Consider the following 22686-nt stretch of genomic DNA (forward strand, 5'->3'; position numbering starts at 1 on the left):
ATGTATGTTATTCATATATATATATATCCACACTGTTATTCATATATAAGCTACTCACCCATTGTATCATATTTTGTATTTTTTTTTCATAATGTTCAATAAGTTGCTTTTGATTGTTTTGTTTTTTTAGTTTTTTAGACACTACTTACAAATCTTATTTCATACATTATATCTTATCTATATAATATTATATTTCATCTGCCACTGTTATCAATCAACTATTTTATTATTCCATTCATTGTTATGTATATTTTCAAATTTGTTAATTTATTAATTCTTTTCAATTTTATGTTTCTCTGAATGTAGTTATTTCATTTTTATAGCCATGATGAAGTCCTGAAACTCAGATCGAAACGTCGACAAGAATAAATACTGCAACCACCGATCATCTTCTCCACTTCATGATCTACGGTCACCTATCTATACCTTATAGGTTTATTTTGTGTTGGATTACTGGTCATGTTTCAAATCGTTGATAATCTAAGCTTAACTGAGCTCACAGGTTTTCTGATCCTTCAATTCGTTTCTACGACTTAAAATCAAAATATTTATTTACATCATGCAGAATTATCCACTCTTACTTGTGTAATAATATATTTTGAAGCTACTTCCTCCGGTTGGTGGATGTTATTTTGGACTTGGTATTCATGGGGTTATCATGTATTTTGTCTTTCTTTAAATATTTTTCAGTCGTACTACCAAAAACCAAGATGAAAGTAATATACAACCAGGAGAAACAGTCAGGATATTAGTCATAATTAATCCTTCAGGCCATGCAAATACTAAACATTAATTCCCTCTTTTTTTTCCTTTGGTTATTATATTATCCTAGGGGATATTTCTGAAGGATATTCGAAACCCGTTGAAGGAGTAGGTTAATGGGTAAAATATCAGCTGTTGGGTAGATCCCAGAACTGGGGCGGGCCGGGGGCGGGGCTTGGGGAGGACGTCGATAGCCCAGTGCTGGCAGAAGCAGAGGAAGCCACAGATCAGGTACAGTCGACCCACCACCCGGCCACCCCCGACGGAACAGTAGTATAGTATACCAACTAGTAGCTTTAGATGCTACCATTTATCTATACATTTTACCAGAAGTGTAAAGACCTAGTATGTAACAGTTTAAATACTAAAATTTATTTTTGTATATAGATTTAGAGTCTGCAATTTAGCAATGTAGTCGTAGTATAGCTTCTAGAGTATAGTTAAATATTAAGCAAGAAACCATTTGACTATTTAAAATACACCAAAATATCATAAGTATTTCATTTTTAATATTACAAAATTCATTTTTAAAAAATATAAGGAATGATAGTTCAACAGGTGCTGGGAAATTTTATTTTATTTTGTTTTTGGATGCATTTCCCAAACAATTAGAGTAGAAATTTAGCATTTCGCATAGGAAGATCTTACAAATAAATAAATTTCAACTATCTGTAAATCATTTACAATTAAGAAAATCCAATTAAAAAATTCAGTATTTTAATATAAAATATAATAATTTTATATAATTAATATTTTATAGCATATAAAAGATCATGGAATTAGACGATAAATATTTTTAAAAATATCGATTTCTTATGTTATAATTGTTATGTTATATCTATCTCAATTCTATTGAATCTACAGCACCGATAAAGATATTAATAACAAAGCTCAGAGTTTTTTTGTTTGGTTTTTAATGTAGCCAATATCAAACTCAATAGGTTTTACTCTTATTTTGTTTAAACAATTTGCGTTGAATTAAATGTAAGAGAAACCGATGAATTAGTTTTAAGCAAAGAATGGATTTTGTTTTGTAATGGGCATTAATATTTTGACATGTTTCGTTTACTTATAAGATCAAAAGTTGTTTTAGGCTATTTTGTTTAAGGTTTTATATTCAGATATTTTAAAAGAAAATAATGAAATATATAAAGTGGAAATAAAAAAAACTATAATTATCTGTAAGATCACATTTGATTATTTTCATAAAATAAAACTGATATAATGACTATAGTTTTTTGTTTTAACTTTATTAGATTACAACTTTGGATATATTTTTAGCATTTACTGTTTTAGTGGATTTAGCTCATGGCGTCTGCGCCATTCTATTGACACACTTTCTAGCTCTAATCGAATTTTCGGTTTAGGTTGAAGAAATGGCAGCTAAGAAGTACCAATTGGACAAGCAGTATGCAAACCTCAAATATACTGGTAAAGTATTATTTATCTTTGAAGATTGGTTCTAAATACCATAATAATGATAATAATTGGATAAAGATAATTAATGGTCTTATACACAATTAATTTGCAAAAATTTGTTTCATATTTACACATATAGTTTTTATTGTTCTAATTAACTTTATATTCCAGAGATCTATTAATTAATATATAAATAAACTGAATCAGAGGTAATTTATTATTTCTCTAAGGTGTTTCCTTTTCTGAATGCCATATTTCACATAATACATACTTAAAATCAAAAGAAATGATAGTGACATATTTTTGAAGATTATCTTCACTGCTAATGGCGAAAAATAAACATTTTACCACCCACCTTTAGTTTCAAAATGGCGGCTGATTAGAGGTTTCGCTCGCCCATATCTCAGCCATTTATGAAGATGATGACAAAGTATAAACTGTTATATCAACTCTTTATTTCAAATTCTTAAATAAATGATATGAATGTATAAATAAATATAAATATTTAAGTTGATTAGGATTTTCACCCATCCCTCTGTTGCCCAAGTAATAATGACTGTTATATACAGAGCCTATTCAACTTTATTATGAATTAAATCAACGTTACTCACCATAAACGCCGTATACTTTTGATTTGTTTGTGTTAAAAGATATGTAGAGAAAGTAACTAAAAGATAATTATATTTTCGCATCTACCAATGTTTCCAAAGAAATTCTGAAAAGAAAAGAAGATAAAAAAAAATGTAATAATTATAACATCATGACAAATATAATATGAAGATATTATTTTCAATGAAAAATATTATACTGAATGACAACTTTTAAGAATGGAACTGACTTTTGTTATTAATATTAATAAAATATAAAATTATTACACTGATAATAAATAATTGTATAGGGGCCATTCTCTTAGAATGTTTCGATTCGATTATAACTATTTAAACAAATTAAGAGCTGTATAAAAATTATCAAAAAATTCACGAATTGCTCTTCGACCGGCCCTATTAAATTATTAATGTCAGTTATGATGCATAGTTATATTTTTATATAAGAACTTAAGCAGCACTGTGTTACAGAGGTAAGGTACTATGCTTAGAACTCCTAGAACGGTTCGAATCCGGCTGTAGCAGATAGTTATTTTCTGTTACATTGTACCCGTGTGTCAACCCTGTGGGTTCTGGAGCCCTCTTGGGGTCCTCCCAGCCTAAAAATGTGGTTCCACTTAATTGGGAAAAATCCGGCGGTCCTGTGCGATTTTGAAAAATCACTAAAAACAGTGCATCCTTACAAAGTACTAAACCCACGAAGGGTCATGGGTTGTAGTGGTTCAAATTATTATTATTATATAGCAACTACAGGGAACATATACACAACATATTAAAAAACATTAATTTTAACAATAAGACATAGTTTGTTGAAATACTGTTTATTAACAGTTGGACGAATGATGATCATGAGGAATCAGGTTTGAAAATGGACAAAAATTGGTCCGAAACGTGAACGAATAAATAAAGGATAATTGAAGTATTAAGGGTGTCTTCTGGGAAATATTAGTTAAAATTGAAACCAAGCATGTATGTATGTATGTAATGTAATGAAAAAATGATTATTTTTCCATGAATTTCTATTTCGCAAGATAGGGATAACGTTGCCTTTTGGGAATATTATTTATAGATAGAGCTTTAGAGTTTTTGGTAAAAATTAAAAAAAAAAAAAATTGATATAGCTTATAAAACATCGAAAAAAGTTCATTTAGTAAAACTTTAATAAAACATTTTCTATTGATATGACTTAAAAGAGTCCATTTCTTAAGAAGATAACACAGCAAAAAGGCACGGGTTACAGTACCCACTATGCCAAGAAAAAGGCTTGAAGACAGGTTTTATTTAATAGATTGTTGAAAAGGTACTAAAACGATGCCTTGCGCCGATGAGAGTTCTGCAACAGATTCAGAGGTACCTGCTCACATCAACAGTTTACAAAAGATTAACCAACTAAGGAGGGAAAATCCATCACAACAGTTAAACATTCATCTACAAATTTCCTAGTAGTTATAATACAAACACTCCTGCTCATCACCAGTATATGTGTAATCTGAAAGGTTTTTTAGGAATACTAACTCGTTTTAAATCTGCCACTCTCTTTCAAAGCATAAGCGAAGCCAAAAGTGGGATTAAGTCACACCTATGGAGCCCAGGATAATGTCGAGGTTAATATGAATGATCCCCATGGTAATCTAAACTGAAATAGAAGACACGTTGGCTTTTACTTATCTTTTTTTTTTAATGACCTTATTCCTGGTATTTTTTTTACAAACGGGAGAGAATGCATACAGGTGACCAACCTATTCTAACCATGGTGGGTGATCAAGTTTTCCATTTTGTGGTACCGCCATTTAATGAAAAAAGTCAATGACTCAGGCCGGATCCGAACCGGTGCCGCCCATAGTTCTCAGATTGGTATAATCTGTACCTCAACCACCTGAGCTATAGACGGCCCCGCGGCTCCTATTTATCTGCCACACCCCTAAAATTGATCATAAGGTCCACCTTTTTGAGTCATTTTTTCCTGACAGCTTACCCCTTCCATTATACTTCTTCCTCCAGTATTTAAATTTTAAAAATATATACCATTAGTTTTCTGTTATATGTTTCAAAAATATTTATGAAATGAAAAATTAATTTTATTCTGAGACAAATGTCCCTTGAGAATTAATACTTTGTTTACATATTGAGATTAATTGTCTAGAAAACATTTCGAAAGTTTTAGTATACATGTTGAAATTACATAAAAACATTAGGTTATATTATAATTTATAATAGTAATGAATACACATTGCTCACATTGATGTGGACGCATGGTTATGGTTACCATCACTTATGGTTGCAATAGGTGATACTTAAAGGAATGAATGAATGAGGATTGGTTAATGGAGATAGGAAGAAAATTCCAGAAGGAGGTTGTACGTATGACCAAGGATTGGTATTTATAAAGGGTGAGATCTGGTGTTCAATGAATTGATGGATGTACCTAGAGTGAGAAAATCAAGGATATAGGTAGTTTTTTGTAGTTAATAAACTTAGAATAGGAAACCTCAAAGCAGGTATTGCCTTCGGGAGGTTGGATAGAGCCACTTCAACTCGGTATACCAAAGCGCGGTATACATGAGAGCGCCAGAGAAACCAGAAGATAAATCTTACGAAGCAAATCATGACTCTCTTCAATCTCAACTCTAGACCAGCAGGTAACCCTTCTTAGACCAAGGAACTGTAGTCGAAGAGGGGGAAACGAGAGAGGATACTAGGAGCTGACAGGTGTTCTGAGGAATCTTTGGAATTCTTTATGTACAGTTCTGGATTTGTGTGTGATCTGAGAAATATGATTATTCCACATAAAAATATCGCTGGTCTGTTCAACCCACTGTCTTGAACAGATCTGATGAAGCCCTGCAAAGTGGAGCGAAACGTCGGACAATAAATAGTTTTCAAATATTTTGTTCCTTTTTGGCCGCAACCCTGATTATCTTTTTCGTATTCTTATAATATTTTGCATTTTGATAATTGAATGTAAAAATCTGATAATCAGATGATTGAGATGAGATTATTATTATAAATTTATTGCACAAAAGTTATCATACTGAATATGACACTGAAAATTAATATCTATTTGAAATGGTTCTATTTAAGCACATTTTCTTATGAAGAATTTTCAATATTTCTCGTTATATATCCTTCTGTATTTTTGGAAGGTTAAATACTTAAGTCAAAGTATAATTTATGAAGGTTTCAGACTGAAATGGAAATTTTTGTTGCTAACTACACTGAGCTCAACATCTGACAAAATAATTGCTCAGAGATTTTCATTACTTCTTGATTGTATTTTAGTCCTTAAATTTCCGAAAATATCTTCATATCATTTTCAATTTTATAAGAAAAAAAAAACTAAAAAGAAACAATAGAAAGAAAAAAATACGAAGAGGGAACAGAAGGGGTATAGATTGGAGTTGTAGAGTACGTCACTGTTGAAGAGCGTAAGTGTGACTGAAGGATGAGTAGTAGAACCACCCCTCGGCAATTATCTGCCCATTCATGTCTAGCCAGTCATTCATCTCCAACCATTCGTTCTTCCAGCCAGCCAATTTCTAGCAGATGTCGTCCGTTTGCCTCGTCTTTGCTGTAGGAGATTCAAATATTTCAGAATATGCCGCTCGAAATTTGTTTTATTTTAATTTATTTGACTATAATAAAATTAATATACTTTATATATACATGCCAGTTGGCTGAATACATTAGATCCTTGGCATAACCCTGAAAAATAGGCGGTATTGTGCCATATTCTAAAAGATTTTTTGCTGTTTCTTTATTTACCATGTTGGGATCCTTTTAAATAAATTTAAGATACACTTTTATCCTTTATATTTTTATAAAGCTATTTTGTGAGCTTGGCAGTCGTGGGAATAGGCTTCTTTTTTTTTTGGCACAATCTCATCCTATCGAGTAGATGAAATTGTACCTCCACTTTTTCTCCTTTATAATTTCATTGGATTTGTCATGACTGATACATTCTCTCATATTTATAGATTTTCGTTTATTTATTAATTAATTCAGAAAGTACATCCAAAGTGGTCCGATCGGTCGGTGCCAAAATACACATCTAAAAATGATAAATAGAAAATAAAATTTGTTTTTATTACAGTTTTAATTATTGGGTATCTTGCAGGCTGCAACTGTTCATTTAAAAATACAATACCGAATTGAATATTAAAATAAAATAAGAAAATTAATGATATAACTTTTGTAAACAAAAATAATGTACAAAGTTTAAATTTATAAAATGTAGTTAATTAGTTCATAAGTATTATAGAGTAAACCTGTCTAATATAAGAATAAAATACTATATAAATGGGTTTACAATGCCATGATAAAGCTAGCTCTGATCTAGGGCTGCGAAATCTGGCCTCTAACAGGTACCCTATAAAGTAGAATTGAGAGATTTGAAAAAGTCCTTCGTGCTATTTCATGAGCAATATGGGATCAGACCTTGACACATGGAGGAGAAGAGCTAACAGTGAACTGCTCCCAGCGAGTGGTCAGTCAATATCTCATGATATGAACGCAAGGAGGTTAAGAAGGACAGGACATGTGGCTCGAAGCAATCCATCAGGACGCCTCTACACAACAATGAATGCCAGTATAATTGACAAGAGACTACTTGGGAGGCCAAAAACCCGATGTATAGTTCATGGGCATTCTGTAGTTCGAAAAATAGAGGTAATAAATTTAAAATTAGCAAACTTTAATCTCATTTAGACATATATGGGATTCCCAAGAGAAAGTTTTAAACACAGTAACAGCTAAATATTTATATTTTTCAACAACATTTAATGTTTTACAAAATCATTTATTATTATTATTATTATTATTGGGATATGCACAGTCATGGGATTTGACTTCCGAGTTGTCTACAGAGCTCATATGAGGAGATTTTATCAATATAATCACCGTTTTATCATTTTTGATTATGAGAGCTTTGTCATTTGAATATTTTAAAAATTAATATAGTAGTTGTCGGATTTTTCTAGAAACAAGGACATTTTAAGTTAATTTTGACTTTTTTATAAAATTTCTATACAATATTTTTAAACCTTTTATTTACCGAGTATGTTACCCGAATTCTAAAGTTATAAACAATACAAAAAATAAATAACATTTGTACTACCTATCTTTCTGAAAGCAAACATTTTTTTGTTTTTTACTATTTCGTGCGTTCTATAACAAAGTTAATCAGCCCATTTTGTTCCAATCCGAAATATGCCTTCTTATCAGACCACTTTACATAGACTCCTCTTGTCTCGAAAACGAGATTAGAAGAACTTTTATAACCGCAAATTTTGACTTATCCTTAGTTAAATGTTTATCGTTTATAGTTGCCCACGCTCAGCGGAGAAGGGGGTGAGTTAAAGGGAAAAAAAAATATAATCGCAAAAGGATAAAAAAGGACAAAAGAATAAATTACTGCTTAGCCGCCACGTTGTTTTTTCTTGGAAATAACGAAAACCCCGAAGCATTATGTCCAAAATATAACTAAAATATACCCCTATATAATTGTAGAATTATGACCACTGGTGAATACTTTTACATGTAGATAACAGAAAACCTAGGGGTGTTACCTACCCACCTGTTGAATTATCGTAATATTCCGTGAACAAAAAAAAAAAAAAAGTAAATAAACAAGTTGAAAGCAGAGGAAGAACACCAGAACTATGAGTACAAAAGTTTAATAATAATAAGAAATATATGTACACTGAATGAAAAAAAAAAAGAATTTTTATCAATTAATAAAACAATTAAAACTCATAGGTTGACTTAACCTTAATTTAAATGCTAAACCTTAATAACTATATTTACATTATTATTCTCTTATCCAGGACATGCTGAAGAAACGTCACTGCACTATATCCCCACTTCCAGAGTTAATGACCGTCCATTGAAGTAGAACACCATAATTTTGAAAAACAAAATATATAAGATGACATTTCTCAAATGGTGCTATTTCGGTTCAAACAGTAAAGACAGAGGGCCTTTAAACTATTACCACTTCACATTGAACAATCGTAACGTGTTCCAAAATCAAACTGTCACCTCCACGAAACCAAAACCCACTCGTCTGAACATACGTGTTCAAAATCAAAACTGTCGCCTTCACCAAAAAACAAAATCCCCTCGTCTAAAACATATCGCTCGTGTTTTGTTTTCACCATGAGAATCGTAACACCTCTTGTCTACACAGATCTAGCCAGTCTTTTTATTTCACCATGGCAACCGTAGCATTTTTCTGTAAGGAAGATTCTAATACTTTATTTCTAGGGCATGCTAGTTTATGAAAACATTTTTGATACACACAATTGAAATTTCTATTAAAATACTTAAATTGAGGAATTATTACAAAATCCTTGTTATACTAATAGTCAGGGTTATGCCAATAATTTATCAGTACACCGAAAAAAAATTGTCTACTTTTCATAAAATAACAATAAAATTGGTGGCACAATCTCACCAAGTGAACTATTTTAACGATCGTAAGATAGTATAATAACCAAAAATATTTGTAATTATGTAATTTCAGAGATAATATCTCAGGTAATAGGTCAACAGAAATAAATTAATTATCAGTGCAAACAACTAATTCTTTATAAAATGAGAACCAATACTTTTACAGAGGATGATAAGCATTGTAAGCAGTTAATTGTAAAAAATAAATCTGATAGTTGTAAAACCTAGAAACCTGACTTTCCTGCAATGGCATATTTTGTTTATTACCTAATTCCGCTAAACCTCAGAAATTCGAATCGTGGAAAAGAGGTTCTAATGACATAGTTCAACATCACAATAAATTGCACGTTTTGAGGTTTTTACGCTAAAAATTAATTTGTGTTAATTTTTTAAAACAATAAGTAAATGATTAATGATCAAACGAACATATAAGATAAAAGAATAGGTATATTCTTTAGAACTATTTTGTAAATTGTAGAGCTGCCAACCCTATAAAACCACACTTATCAAATTCCCGGAAAATGAAAATAACAAACAAGTTAGTTACTCGTAGATATACAATATTGTTTAATTAAAAAAAAGGATTCTACGTGCAAAAAAAAAATTCTAAAAGAAAATAGTATATATTTTTCTTATAAAATTCACATTTCTGGTGTAAGATAAACAATTAAAAACATTAGGAAACCGTTATGAAAAAGTTTATTTTACATAAAAATTAACAATACAATATCAAAAGTATAAAAAGATTTAACAAAATAAATACGTCTTATTTAAAAAAAAAAAAGGTAAAGAAAGTATTCAAGGCTGCCATAACAGGGTTAGCAGAAGAAGGAAAGCACGTACCTGTTCATCAGGCTAGATCTTTTAGCCTTGAAGGAAAGAATATAATGGAAGGAGTAACCTGGCAGAAAATGAAGCCAAAAAGGCGGCCCTTATATTTCAGGGGCGTGGCAGAGGAATATGGCGGACTATTAACCTCAGCGTAAACCTTCCTTTCGTAGGAATGGCCTTTTTAGAAGACAAGTCTTTCATCTGTAAGTTGATAGAACGTAAAACAGCTGAATAATTTCGGGATGATAACAAATTTAAATCGTCTTTTGGGTACGACAAATATGTCGTTATGTCAAATGGAATAAATATTTATCAGTGAAAAATGACTCAAAGAACAATAGATTTTCCAAATAAGTTAGAATCGAAGCCTAAGAAACCTACATGCTCGTCCCACAGAACAGCTCTCGGATTATATTAAATCCGTATCAGGGACAGGGTGTTTTAAATTATAATTGATACCGCTAGAATAATTAAATTACATTTATTTATTAAAATATAAATATCCAATTATTACAAAGTCAACAAGTGTTCAACTGATTCTTTAATAGCTTCATAAATAATTTATACTTATATAAATAGCCCCCGAAGGATTTGAATCAGATATAGAACGGGGCGGGGTATGGTGATGGGAGTGCACCAGCTGATCCCGGCTCGGCCTGGGCAAACACCAGATAACACCATCATTATTATGCTAATTTTTCTCCCTTTACTCCTACCTGCATTATCGCTCATAGTCTTTGACAGTATCTCCTCTCCACGCTACGAAATGGCTTTTGAATAACTGTCCACGGAAGGTATCTGGCTAAGGTAATTATAAAATTAATATTACCTTATACTTGTACTAAAGGGACCAAGTCCCAGAATAATAAACTATTTTTCATTTCATAATTATGAGAGATAGTTGACAGTGGATGACTTATACGAGGAGAAGATGGTTGGGGGTGCGGTCAAAATAAAACACAAAGAAGTTGATGTAACTTATTTAATCGTGCCAACGTTTCGGATAGATTTTCTAGCCTTCATCAGGGCTAAGAACAGAACAAGATAACAACCAATGAATATAGAAAATAAAAAATAAAATATAAACAGAATGACATAAAGTAAATAATTTTAAGTAACTAAGTAGATCTTCTCTCATCACTTTATTTTATTAATTCCATTCTGTAAAATAATTTACTTTATGTCATTCTGTTTATATATTTTTTTTTCTTTTCTATATTCATTGGTTGTTATCTTGTTCTGTTTTTAGCCTTGATGAAGGCTAGAAAATCTATCTGAAACGTTGGCACGATTAAATAAGTTACATCAACCATCTTCTCCTCGTATTTTTCATTTCATTTCAACCTGTCAAGTGAAATGATCCTTTGGAAAATTAGTATTGGCACAGTGAATGGTACTGAAATATGTATTCTGAAACGTTGGAGGATTAATTTCAACTCAAAGTTAGGTGGCAATAGAAATTTGTGTGATAGGCTCACCGCACCAGATCCTAACTTGAACGAAGTGGAATAATGAAATAAATATCATCATTCGTATTTTTTCCCATTTAAAGCAGCTTTCAAATTGAAAACTCTTTGTCTCGTTTCCAGAGAGGAGGTTTGTCCTGGAAAAGTAATGTTTTCCTTTTTTTATAATTCATATTACTATTACTGTAAGTGGTAATGATAATTTGTATTGAAATGATAAAATCGTAAAAATAAATTTAAAACAATTTTTTTTTTAAAGAAACTGAATACGATTACAATTTATTAGATTGAAATGGAACAAAAATTACAGCAAAATAATGGTTTACTAAACGAAAAGAAAACGTGAATTATAAACTAAAAAAAAATTGATCCACATAGGTTTTTTTTTTTAATCAAATTAAAACATTTAAAAAAACTGTCCTTAATAGTATTACACATCCACTAAACAAAATATTATCTATTATGAAATATTATTTTTATACTGTGTCTACTCAGGCAAAATTGACTAAATTTTACTTTGCTACAATGGGGGCCCCTGGTGATAAGTAGATAGGAGTGTAAACGTGACTAGAGATTCTTTTATTTTTATCATTATTTTATTTGTTCATACACATAGTTTGATTACGTTCATTTTCTTTATCCTTCTGTTTGTATATATTTTAAGAAAAATTTTATTTATTTTTATGTAATTTTTTTTTCATTCTTATTTTATTTTATTTTACACTAAATCCATATAATACCATAAGAATCTTCCAGTTAAAGGATTATTAAATTTATTTTATTTTAGTATGAATGTGATCATTCATCACTATTACCAATTGCGCACAACGGTGTGGCAGATTATAAGATCTATCAATAAATAAAGTTCGATTATAAAAAAAAAAGTTGATCATGTGTTGGGAATAGATATGTAAAATCCAAATTTAATGAAACCTTGAAGCACAGCTTGTATTTCATTTATATTTTATCATACCTGAAGTTAAGGAATATTCTTGCTGGGTAAAGAAAAACATATCTGAGAATTTAATTAAGGAATAAAGAATAGAAGGAATGGATTAAAAACTAGATGAAAGAAGGAGAGATTTAAAGATGCAGTGTTTTAGAAGAGTCCCTGATTAGAAAAGAAAAAGAGGGGAGATGAGTAAGAAGCAGCTCAACCGTGTGTCCCATTGTCCTTCTATTGTCCTAACTTTTTTTTTTTTTTTACTTCAGCTCAGAGTTCCCTGTTTTAGTGCGTAAGAATATCCTCGATTCTCTGTCGCTTTCACACATGTCTTTCATGCCGAAGTACCACCACTTTTGTTTATTAGAAGAGAAGGGAGAACGAACAATAGCTCTCTACAACCATTTAATTCCTATCGCCCTTCACCTTTCTCTGTTTAAAGTTATAATTTTTTTTTTTATGAATGTTTTATATTTTTTTCATTGAGATTATGTTGTTATTTATCACTTTCTCTACTTAATTGTTATGTATATGTAAGTTATGTACGTTTCTTTATTAATTATTTGAACTATAGTTAATTCGTTATTATATGTCATGCATTTTACTTAAATATTTATATTTTAGTAGTTTTTATTAATAAAATTTTTACATTCCTATTGGACATGGAAAGTACTGTAATAGGGTTATTTTTTTTTTTTACAATAATTTATGGATTTTAGAGCCCTCTAAGTCCATAAATAGTATTTCGAGTAATCATCTGTCTTGTTTGTGTTTCTCTCCTGTGATTATCTGCCTAGCAGGTGAATCAATTTTGTTCCAAATATTTTATCGGGTGTTTTGATGCCAGTTTACCAAAGACGAAAAATAGCGCGAAACCCGCCACTCCCACCCTCCGTCATATCCTAAATTATCTTACCTTTAACAGACACTTATAGCGAGTATGTTGATCGATTGGTGACATTTCACACTCTCTTATAGGAGATCGTAACACAAAAAATATTAGAAGGCAATAAGGCAAAAACATGTACTTAAAACGGGAAGAGGAGACTAAGATAGTTAACTCGGGAATCTGCAAAAGCGAAACAGTTGTATGGTGTAAAACATAAACTTTAAATTTCTGGAGCTATTTTATGATTCATGAAGTATTCTTTAATACATTTTAAGTACTATTAGCGCATCAAGGCAGCAAACCTTATCAACTTAAAAATAATTGGACTGGCTATTGCCTAAATTATACTCACAGTTTTCGTGCTATTTATTAACTATTAAAGTGGGAAACCTTCCATTGAAATATGAAATATTGTTGAATTATCGTTCTAGCAACGATTTTTCTACAAATGTAAACAGATGATATTAGGGGTAATTACGCAACCTATGCCTGTGTGTTAAAGGTGTACATGTTGCGAAGAAGGTAACTATGATGTTTATTTTTCTTTGTTTAGCAGCAGTGCCAGAACATTAAGTTTTATTTAGCAGTTTTTTTTTCAAGTGACATTGAATCGATCAAGCACCTCAGAAAGGTTTTTCAAGAAAATGGAAAACCATAATTAAGCACTTAACTTAATAGTATATTTAGAAGGTTAGGACAAGTTGCAGGAATACTAGAGAATAATGAATTGCCTCGTAAGATTTATTTTCAGGTTTCCCAGGTCCTCTCATATCTCCCGTTGCTATACCGAATTGAAGTGGGTCTATCCAACCTCCCGAAGGCAATACCTCCTTGGTGTTTTCCTATTCTAAGTTTTTAAAATAAAACAATCTACCTACATCCTCGATCTCCTCACTCTATGTACAACCATCCATTCATTTATTTTTTTTAATGTTCTTGTTCTTTTCCTTTAAAATTAAAAATGATATGAAGATACTTTTAGAAAATTTATAAACTTCAGAACTAAAATACAATTAAGATGTTGAGCTCAGTGTAGTTTTAAATATTTAACCTTCCAAAGAACGAAGCAGGATACATAGTAAATTTGCTTAAGTAGAACCATTTGAAATAGTTATTAATTGTTAGTGTCATGTTCATTATGATAATTTTGTGCAATAAATTTATAATGAGAATCTCATCTCAATCATCTGATTATCAGAATTTTACATTCAAATATTAACATACATAAATATTTTTGAATAATCATATTACTCTGATCACACGAAAATCCAAAGCTGTACTTAAACAATTCCGAAGCTTCCATTGCTCAGAACACCCGTCAGCTCGTAGTATCCTCTCTCGTTTCCCCCCACCTCGACTACGGTTCCTTGGTCTACGAAGGGTTATCTGCTGGTCTAGTGTCGAGACTGAAGAGAATGAATTGCTTTGTAAGATTTATCTTCTGGTTTCTCTGGCGCTCTCATGTCTCCCGCCGATATACCGAGTTGAAGTGGCTTTATCCAATCTCCCGAAGGGAATACTTGCTTTTAAGTTTTCCTATTCTAAGTTTTTAAAATTAAAAAACCTACATATATCCTTTATTTCCTCATTCTAGGTACATCCATCAATTCATTGAACACCAGATTCCAACCAACTTATTTATAAATGTCCTCCTATAGAACTGCCTCCTTCAGCAAACCAATCCTTGGTCATACTTGCAACCTTCTTCTGGAATTTTCTACCCATCTCCATTAACCAATCCTCATTCGTGCTTTTCTTTAAGCAACACCAATTCCATCACTTATTACATAACCAAACGTCCAAATCAATGTGTTCACTTCAGTACTGTACGAATCCGTTATTCAACACGTTAACACCTGCCCCCACTCCGGTGCGTTGGCAACACACTACGTAAGGTCACGTAGTATTAGAATTAAGTTTTTATTATATTTAAGTTCGTTAAATTCAGAAATAATGTGTGTCCCAACACATTATACACTTTTATAAATTCTGACAACAAAAAATAATACACTCCAAGAGACTCCTTAGAATGTAGATTTTCTACAGAAAAAAGAGAAAGTTCATTTTTTATAAATACGCCATTAAAATTTTGAAAAAAAAATCAATGTAATCTTAACTTGCATACTTAAACTTTATAAATGTTTGCCAGACAATTAATCCTAATGTGTGGACCATTTAGTTATTATTATGGGACTTTTGTCAGAGAATAAAATTATTTTTCATTCTGTTCATTATTGTAATTATTTGATATATACAATCAGAACTTAGTATAAATAAAAACCAGTTTTTGTCTCTCTATGATATTATTTGTAACTTGACTTCCTGACAGATAAGAACAATTGGTGGCACAATGTATTCAAAAAGACAGCGGACTGACATCGGGTAGCAGGTGCCTGGAGGAGGCTGGATTAAAGCTCCCTCCGTTATTCACTCCTCCCTCGATGGCTTTCATTTAAACAGACCCAAGGGGCTCTTCCAGCTGCTCGCTATCCAAGTGTGTTCCTTGTTGAATGATTGTCCTCAGAGAGGAAGAGGGAGAAAGGGGGTGAACTTCTGTAGGTCAGGTTGATTAATAACAGTCCGTGGAGGTGGCCAAGAAGATATCCATCCAACCGATTAGTCAACTTGAGGTGGTTTATTTTATTTGAATACTTTGGTTACGAAAACATCACAACAGTCTCAAAAATATAGAAGTGAGAATATCATAAGTCCTTCAAATATTTTCATGTAAAATCCTTTACTTAACTCTTTTTATGCCTGGAGAAAAGAAAAAAACATGAAACCCGTACGTTTATGAACATATTGTTTTTCCAAAGATAACTGAAATATTGTTGAGGAAAAGTGAGTTCTATGTTATTTCAAATATTACAGTTTTATTATTTCGATTCTCAATAATTGAAAATATTTTGGATGATTATGAAAGATTTTCTTGGATCTTTGGACTGTAATTGTTGGAGCCGTATTAAATTGCTCAAGGCCAGCCGTTGCCGGAGATCCAATATTAGGGAGGCTTATTGCAGTGCTGCGAGGGTGTAACAGATGTCTGTTATGGATGGCTCGTAGCAACATCACTCGCTCCGTAACACAGGCTTGGATTCATTCCGCTATAAAGCTAAAATTAATAAATCTTATGCGTCATAATAACGAGAATTTAAAACTTTAATGTTTTCTTTACTAAATCCTGTGTAGATCCAATTTAAAGTACTTGCATTCCTAATTTTTCGTTATAGCATTCGTATTTTTTTCTTTCATCTAAACAGCCTTATTGGAACTAATTATTTTATTTGTTAATAATTATTTCCTAGCTTTTATAGATATCTATGCAATCAGATCCAAAATTCTGCATGAATTTCAGTCTTGAATATAAATATTCATTGTAAAATACTTGGTCTGACTTGGGATATATATAGTGTAATTAACACAATAAAAAAATAGGTTTGAGATTTGAATTGTGTTTTGAATTTAGAAGTATATACGTTCTTCCACCTATAACACTATAACCCATAACCTATAAACTATCTATAACTCTTCCACCACACCAATAGACTAGTATTACTACCACGAAAATTCCCGACAATACGTACTGAAGACTGAGAAGGAGCTCGATGGGGGATCTCCTTAACAAATTAATGGTATCAATTAAAGTCAGTAGGGCTACCGGTCTCCATCATGTCAGTCATGTTATTGTTGTAATTTCGCAAGATATCACATTTCCTGGTTGTCTTCAATCTGGAGACAGATATAAATTAATAAATAAAGTCATTAAAGTAAAAAAGTCAATAAATATTTATTAAATAAAGTCAATAAAGAAAAAAGTCAATATCTATAAGTTCATCAATAACCTTATAAGTTTTGCTGAATATATATGCAAAATAATGAGAGGGAGCCTCTGAAAGCAAATCTGCAACTATTTTTTACTTACAACAAACTATTCTCTTATACCTCACTAGTTACAGTTTATACAAATATGTTGATTCGTGTCCCTGTAAATTAACAAGTGGTTGATAACGACTTGACAAACGAAGAAGAAAAATTGACTATTGAAGAATAAAATGAAGGATCCTGTATGAAGTGCACATTCAACCTAAGGCCAGATATTACTTCGCTTTTGAATGGGTGGTTGGATATTGTTTGTGGACTGTATGAAATTAATTGAATGAAATAAGGCATAAGGTGACAGAAAGAGAATTTATTTCTTGAGGTTGGTTGAACAAGAAAGAATGTGAGTTAAATACTAAATCTATTCAACTACAGCCTTGAAGGGTCTCTGAAACAAAATTTATGGTTGAGCTTAATGAATTTTGGTTGGTGAGTTATGAAAACTGCAGATTGATGACGATGATGGATGGCGATGGTGCGAATCAGATAAAGAAGGAAGGTGACTTAATCAAACTCTCATACTGCCTTTTTCACGTCCTCCATCTACCCTCTCTTCGGCTACCGGAGTGCTCTTCGGAAGTGTCTTTACTTACTCATGGTTTTTTACTGAATAGGAGTGAACAAAGAAAGACTGCCTCCAGCCAAAGCTTGCTAGCGAGTGATTGAGCATCTTTTGTCACCAAGGCCACATGGAGCGCCGGTGTTATACTGTCAAATAGTCATATGCTTATAGCAGGAGTGGCCCTCCTTGTTTTAAGTCTTCCGTTTAGACGGAACAGATGCTATATGTGGAACAGATGGAAGATGTTAAAAAAAAAAAAAGAGAAATATAGTTTTTCGTTTCAAATAAACAAAATTTGGAAACAATTTTTTTTTTTTTAGCTACGTCTTTACCAAGTCACCTCCTTGCGCAACTGTTGTTCTGTTTGAAGTACTGTAACTTCCTTATGTTCTGTCCTGCTGACCTTATAGCGATACAGATTTATTTACTGTTTATATAATTTATTATAAAGTTAATGATCCATTAACAATTTATAACCATAATTTTGCAACCACTGTTGGTATGGAGGATGTGTATAGTGTCATCCGACATATCCGAGGGCTATGAGATCACAAAAAGCATACATTAGCGAGAGGAATGTGTGGCGAGCGTGCGGGGGACGTGGAGGATGATATAGGAGGCCCTGTCACAAACAGCAAACGATTACTTACTCCTGACTCCTGTTGTTAACGCCTCAGCTACCCTCCCCCTCTCTTCCCCCAACCCAAGGCTTATTGTTTTCTTATAGCCCTGCCAAGTTATATATCTGAGCTCTGTTCTTAATTGGAAAATTTGTTCGGGTTTTAATTGTTTCTCCGATGAACTGATAGTAACAGAAGAAAGAAAATTAACGAATCTGATGAAAAATAGGAGTAAGAATCATCAATCACTAGTTGTTAGTTCTATTCTTCAGATTTTAGGGTTTTGGAGTTGATTGATAGTGGTTACACTGTAAACTGTTTGCTCTTACGTGACACTCCCTGTCAGCTGTTCCTGTCATCCTCTATTTTAGGATTGTTTGATATCTTTTAACAGATTTATATTTGTACACTCTGTACTTTAAATAATTAAAAAATGTTCTCTAAATTTGGAATCAATAATTAACTTTGGTTTAAGATTAGATATAGCGTAATATCGGAAATCAGAACTTCAGTGATCCTAACTGGCTTAAAAAAACAAAAACAAAAAAAAATAAAATAACATTTTTGTTTTCAAATAAAAGTGCTCATATGTAACGCAAATTTTTAACTTCCTATATAAATATCTATAATAGGCAAATTATTGTAATCACCGTGAAAATCGAAAGTAGAAATTTTTAGAGTTTTTATATCCGGTAATCAATTCCTATGACAGTGCTCATAATATATTTTTTTGGAATTAAAAATACACAACATCTGTTGTATAAATCATTTAATTCATAATAACTAATTTAATTAATAGCAGAAATATTTACAGTAAAAATTTTGTTGGTAAATTTATTTTTTCTGACATTTAAAAAAATACATACAAAGAGTATTTATTATTTTATTTTATACTTTTTTTCACTTATAAATGAACAATATTATAGTTTTAACTAATTAAAGAAAACAATTTTTTTTAATGTTTAATTTTTAAAAACCTCAAACTGAAATTTCTAATAAAATATATGAGGATATATTATTTCAACTTATTTGTGTTAAATTTTGACCGCATCTCCTTCCATATTCTCCTTATATAATTCATCCACGGTCAACTATCTCTCATCATTCTATTAAAATATATAATATAAATAAATAAAATTAGTTATGTACATTTATATGTTGTATTTTTCACACAATACTTTCTGAAATCTAAATTTTTCAGTAATCCGAACATCTCCCTGCAGAAATTAGTTGGGATTATCGAGAATTCACTGCACATTACAGTACTGTCCATTGGTGATTAATGCTTTAAAGTATTGTCAATTACATATAATATCAGCTGTATATTTCTGATTTAATATACAAATATATATTTACAAAACAATTATATCTAGTTAGTTAAATTAGGACTTAAAATCGTTAAATAAAATTTAAATTTGGAGGTCATCCATTACTATTTTCTTTTCCCCCGTTATTAACATTTCTTTTCATTTTGTTCTTCGTATAATAAAAATAGTTTAAATGGAAGGTATTAGCCGACAAAAGTTTCGCGTCCGCCATGTATGGCTCTGGAACATACAATCTTGTATTTACCTAGCGTTTGTAGACGTTTTGAATTTATAGCAAATGTGTGGAACAAGCTTTATACCTTGTCGACATTCCAAAGGCCACACTATTCAAAATCATCTTAGAACTGTTTAGCGTCAAATGATATATTTACTTAATCTTTATTTTTTTATAATTCTACTGGTTTGAAGAAACCTTCTAATATAAAACGGAGATATTAATTAATAATTATAATTAGTTAAATAATAATTAATTTTAAACTGGAGTAGAAAAAACAAATCTGAAAAAAACAATTTTAGCTTGTATATCCTCAAGGAAGTATTATTTTCTCATTTATTTCTACATATTTGTAACTAACATATACGTTAATTATCTTCAATAATGAAATCTTCTAAATATGCTATGAAAAGGTAAATTTCTCCTTCCCCCTAAATATGTGGTTATACAATCATACAAATAGAATCATTAAACATACCCAAAGTTTTCTCCTTAGAACCCTTAATTTTTCAGAGAGATATTTTATTTGGCAATCCTGGCCAAATACATCGGGTTGCTAAAACACAGCATCCTTAGCCATCCATGACTTACTGTATGAACACTAACATGTGTTAATCAAAGATACATTTTTTTTCTTATATTTCCTTTTTCAAACAATAATTAACTATATCCTAAACACAATATTTCTTAGATTATTTGTTTAATAATTTCATTTTTGTTTCCACCCTCTTCTCACACAAAGTTATATTACATTTTCCTCATTCATTCATTCTTTTTATTTCTTTTCAACCCTACTCATACCTCTTCTCTCCAGTGATCCGCAACACACGTTAGATCTGTTACAAAAATGCAATGCGAATTATACTAAACTATCATTAAATAGAAATATAGAAATAAATAAAAAATAAAATAGCCACAGCAGTAGAACGAATAAACAAGTTTGTACAAGCTATTATATTAAAATATTCTACAAGAAAAAGGGGAAATAAATATAACGAAGGAATGAAAACATTTTTGCAAATGGTTCGAAAAGTATACATTAGATGCCAAATGTTTGTCTATTTGAAAGGCAATTAAATTTCCTGCAAAATTATCGAATCGAAAGTGCTGAAAATGATGCTCATGGATTGCAAGGGTTTTTTCCAATGACTAGAGGTGATTATTTTACTGATTGAAGATACTTCTTCCCGTGAAGGGCTTAAATCAACTTGATTTAAGTACCAATTTGAAAAATGTCTTCTTTGCCAAAAATCTTGTGGCAATAAATTTTTTTCCCATTGAAAATGATATGGGTGAAGTCCATCTGCAATGAGAGTTCTCCATACTGCAGTTGGCATAATATTTAATTCTGCTCCAGCTCTCCGTACACTGCCAGTTGGATTATCATCAAAATATTGTAATATTTTTTTGCACTTGTTTCTTCCTTTCGTAAAGGGGCAAAAATACCATCACCACGTCGTATTATAGCATATGTACCAGTTTTTTTAAGACGTTAAAACGTGGAGCTAAAGATATTGTTTACATCGGGACCTGCTCGTGCTATACTTCAGGTATCCCGAGTGTATTTTACGATGATAATTAAAATTATTAGTGTGGAAAAGGGGAGCTGAAAATTGTGAGAGACTTTCTGATTATGAACACATGCATATATTTCTTTCTAGTTTAAAAGGGCATCAGAAAATGAGACCCCCGACCCCGACTTTATATAAATTCAAAATAATTGTAAAAATCGGATTACTTAAATCCGACAGATATATTTGTTTGGTAATCTTCTATTCGGAAATCGCTTGGCATATTTATGACGGACAGTATTAGCATTACCATTGCAAAAACCGTACACAACACCATATCGGCGTATTCACCATCAGTATAAATTGAAGGCATACTGATAAGTACTCTACGAAAGCCTCTTACAAACTGATAAATGTTATTGACAGTTATACCATTGACCAAATAATATCAATCCTTATATTGCCAATAGTTTTTATACAGTTAGAGGAAAAAGGCCTTATTATTATTCTATCTAATCCATCTCCTAAACAACATGGACATACCTTCCGTGTTGAGGTCCTTAGTTCATATTTTCAGTTTGGCCACTTAACCCTGAAATAATCTGTATATTGGTCAATCATTTTTAATAAAATAAGAACATAAAAGGACAGATCCTCATAAAAATAATTTATAAATAAATCTCTTTGCAATTACTGATATAGTATAGTAAATATATCAAAAATAAATTTTTTTTTAAAATATTTATTTATTGCAATTTACAACTGTACATTATAATACATTTAGTAAATCTGATCTAAGTTAAATTGGAGTGTTACAGGTGTGTAGAGAAACTACCCATTGGTAGCACTCTAACGACATTTTACATTAGCTGGTCTTGTGGCCATCTTCTTTTCAGGCGCCTCGGAGGATTGTCAGGAATGGAAGAGGATGCAAGATTAGAAACTAGGGGGTTTGAGTGGTTAGAGAGTTTATAAGGGAAGGAGTGATATCTGGTTCTGGCTAGATCGGTTACATAGGGGACATTAAGGTCTTTATGTATGATTTTATTTGGGACAAAGTAAGAAAATAAAATATTGAATTTTTTTTTTGGCGGTAAAATGATGAATTGAATTTTATATGTTTACTTTTATGTAATCCTAAGTTTTATAAGTTTTTTGAGTATTTTCTTAATTTATCCAGACAAAGTGGGAGGGAGGGGGGGTTAACGCA

General features: G+C 31.3%; 1 protein-coding gene across 2 annotated transcripts in view; it reads left to right on the top strand.

Annotated features, from left to right (window-relative positions):
- The first annotated feature begins 953 nt into the window (after positions 1-953).
- Gad1 (glutamate decarboxylase) overlaps positions 954-22686 on the top strand; it is a 72934-nt gene continuing 51201 nt past the window's right edge. The window contains exons 1-2 of one of the 2 annotated variants that reach the window (XM_014435562.2): positions 954-993; positions 2130-2193. In XM_014435562.2, coding sequence (XP_014291048.1) covers positions 2139-2193 — 55 coding nt within the window. In that variant the 5' untranslated portion in view covers positions 954-993; positions 2130-2138. Of the gene's footprint in view, positions 1108-2129; positions 2194-22686 lie in introns of both variants that reach the window. The other variant, XM_014435561.2, reaches the window with a different exon arrangement.

The sequence above is a fragment of the Halyomorpha halys genome, unplaced genomic scaffold, assembly GCF_000696795.3.
Source record: "Halyomorpha halys isolate HHAL.00 unplaced genomic scaffold, Hhal_1.1 Scaffold1620.1, whole genome shotgun sequence".
Taxonomy (NCBI): domain Eukaryota; kingdom Metazoa; phylum Arthropoda; class Insecta; order Hemiptera; family Pentatomidae; genus Halyomorpha; species Halyomorpha halys.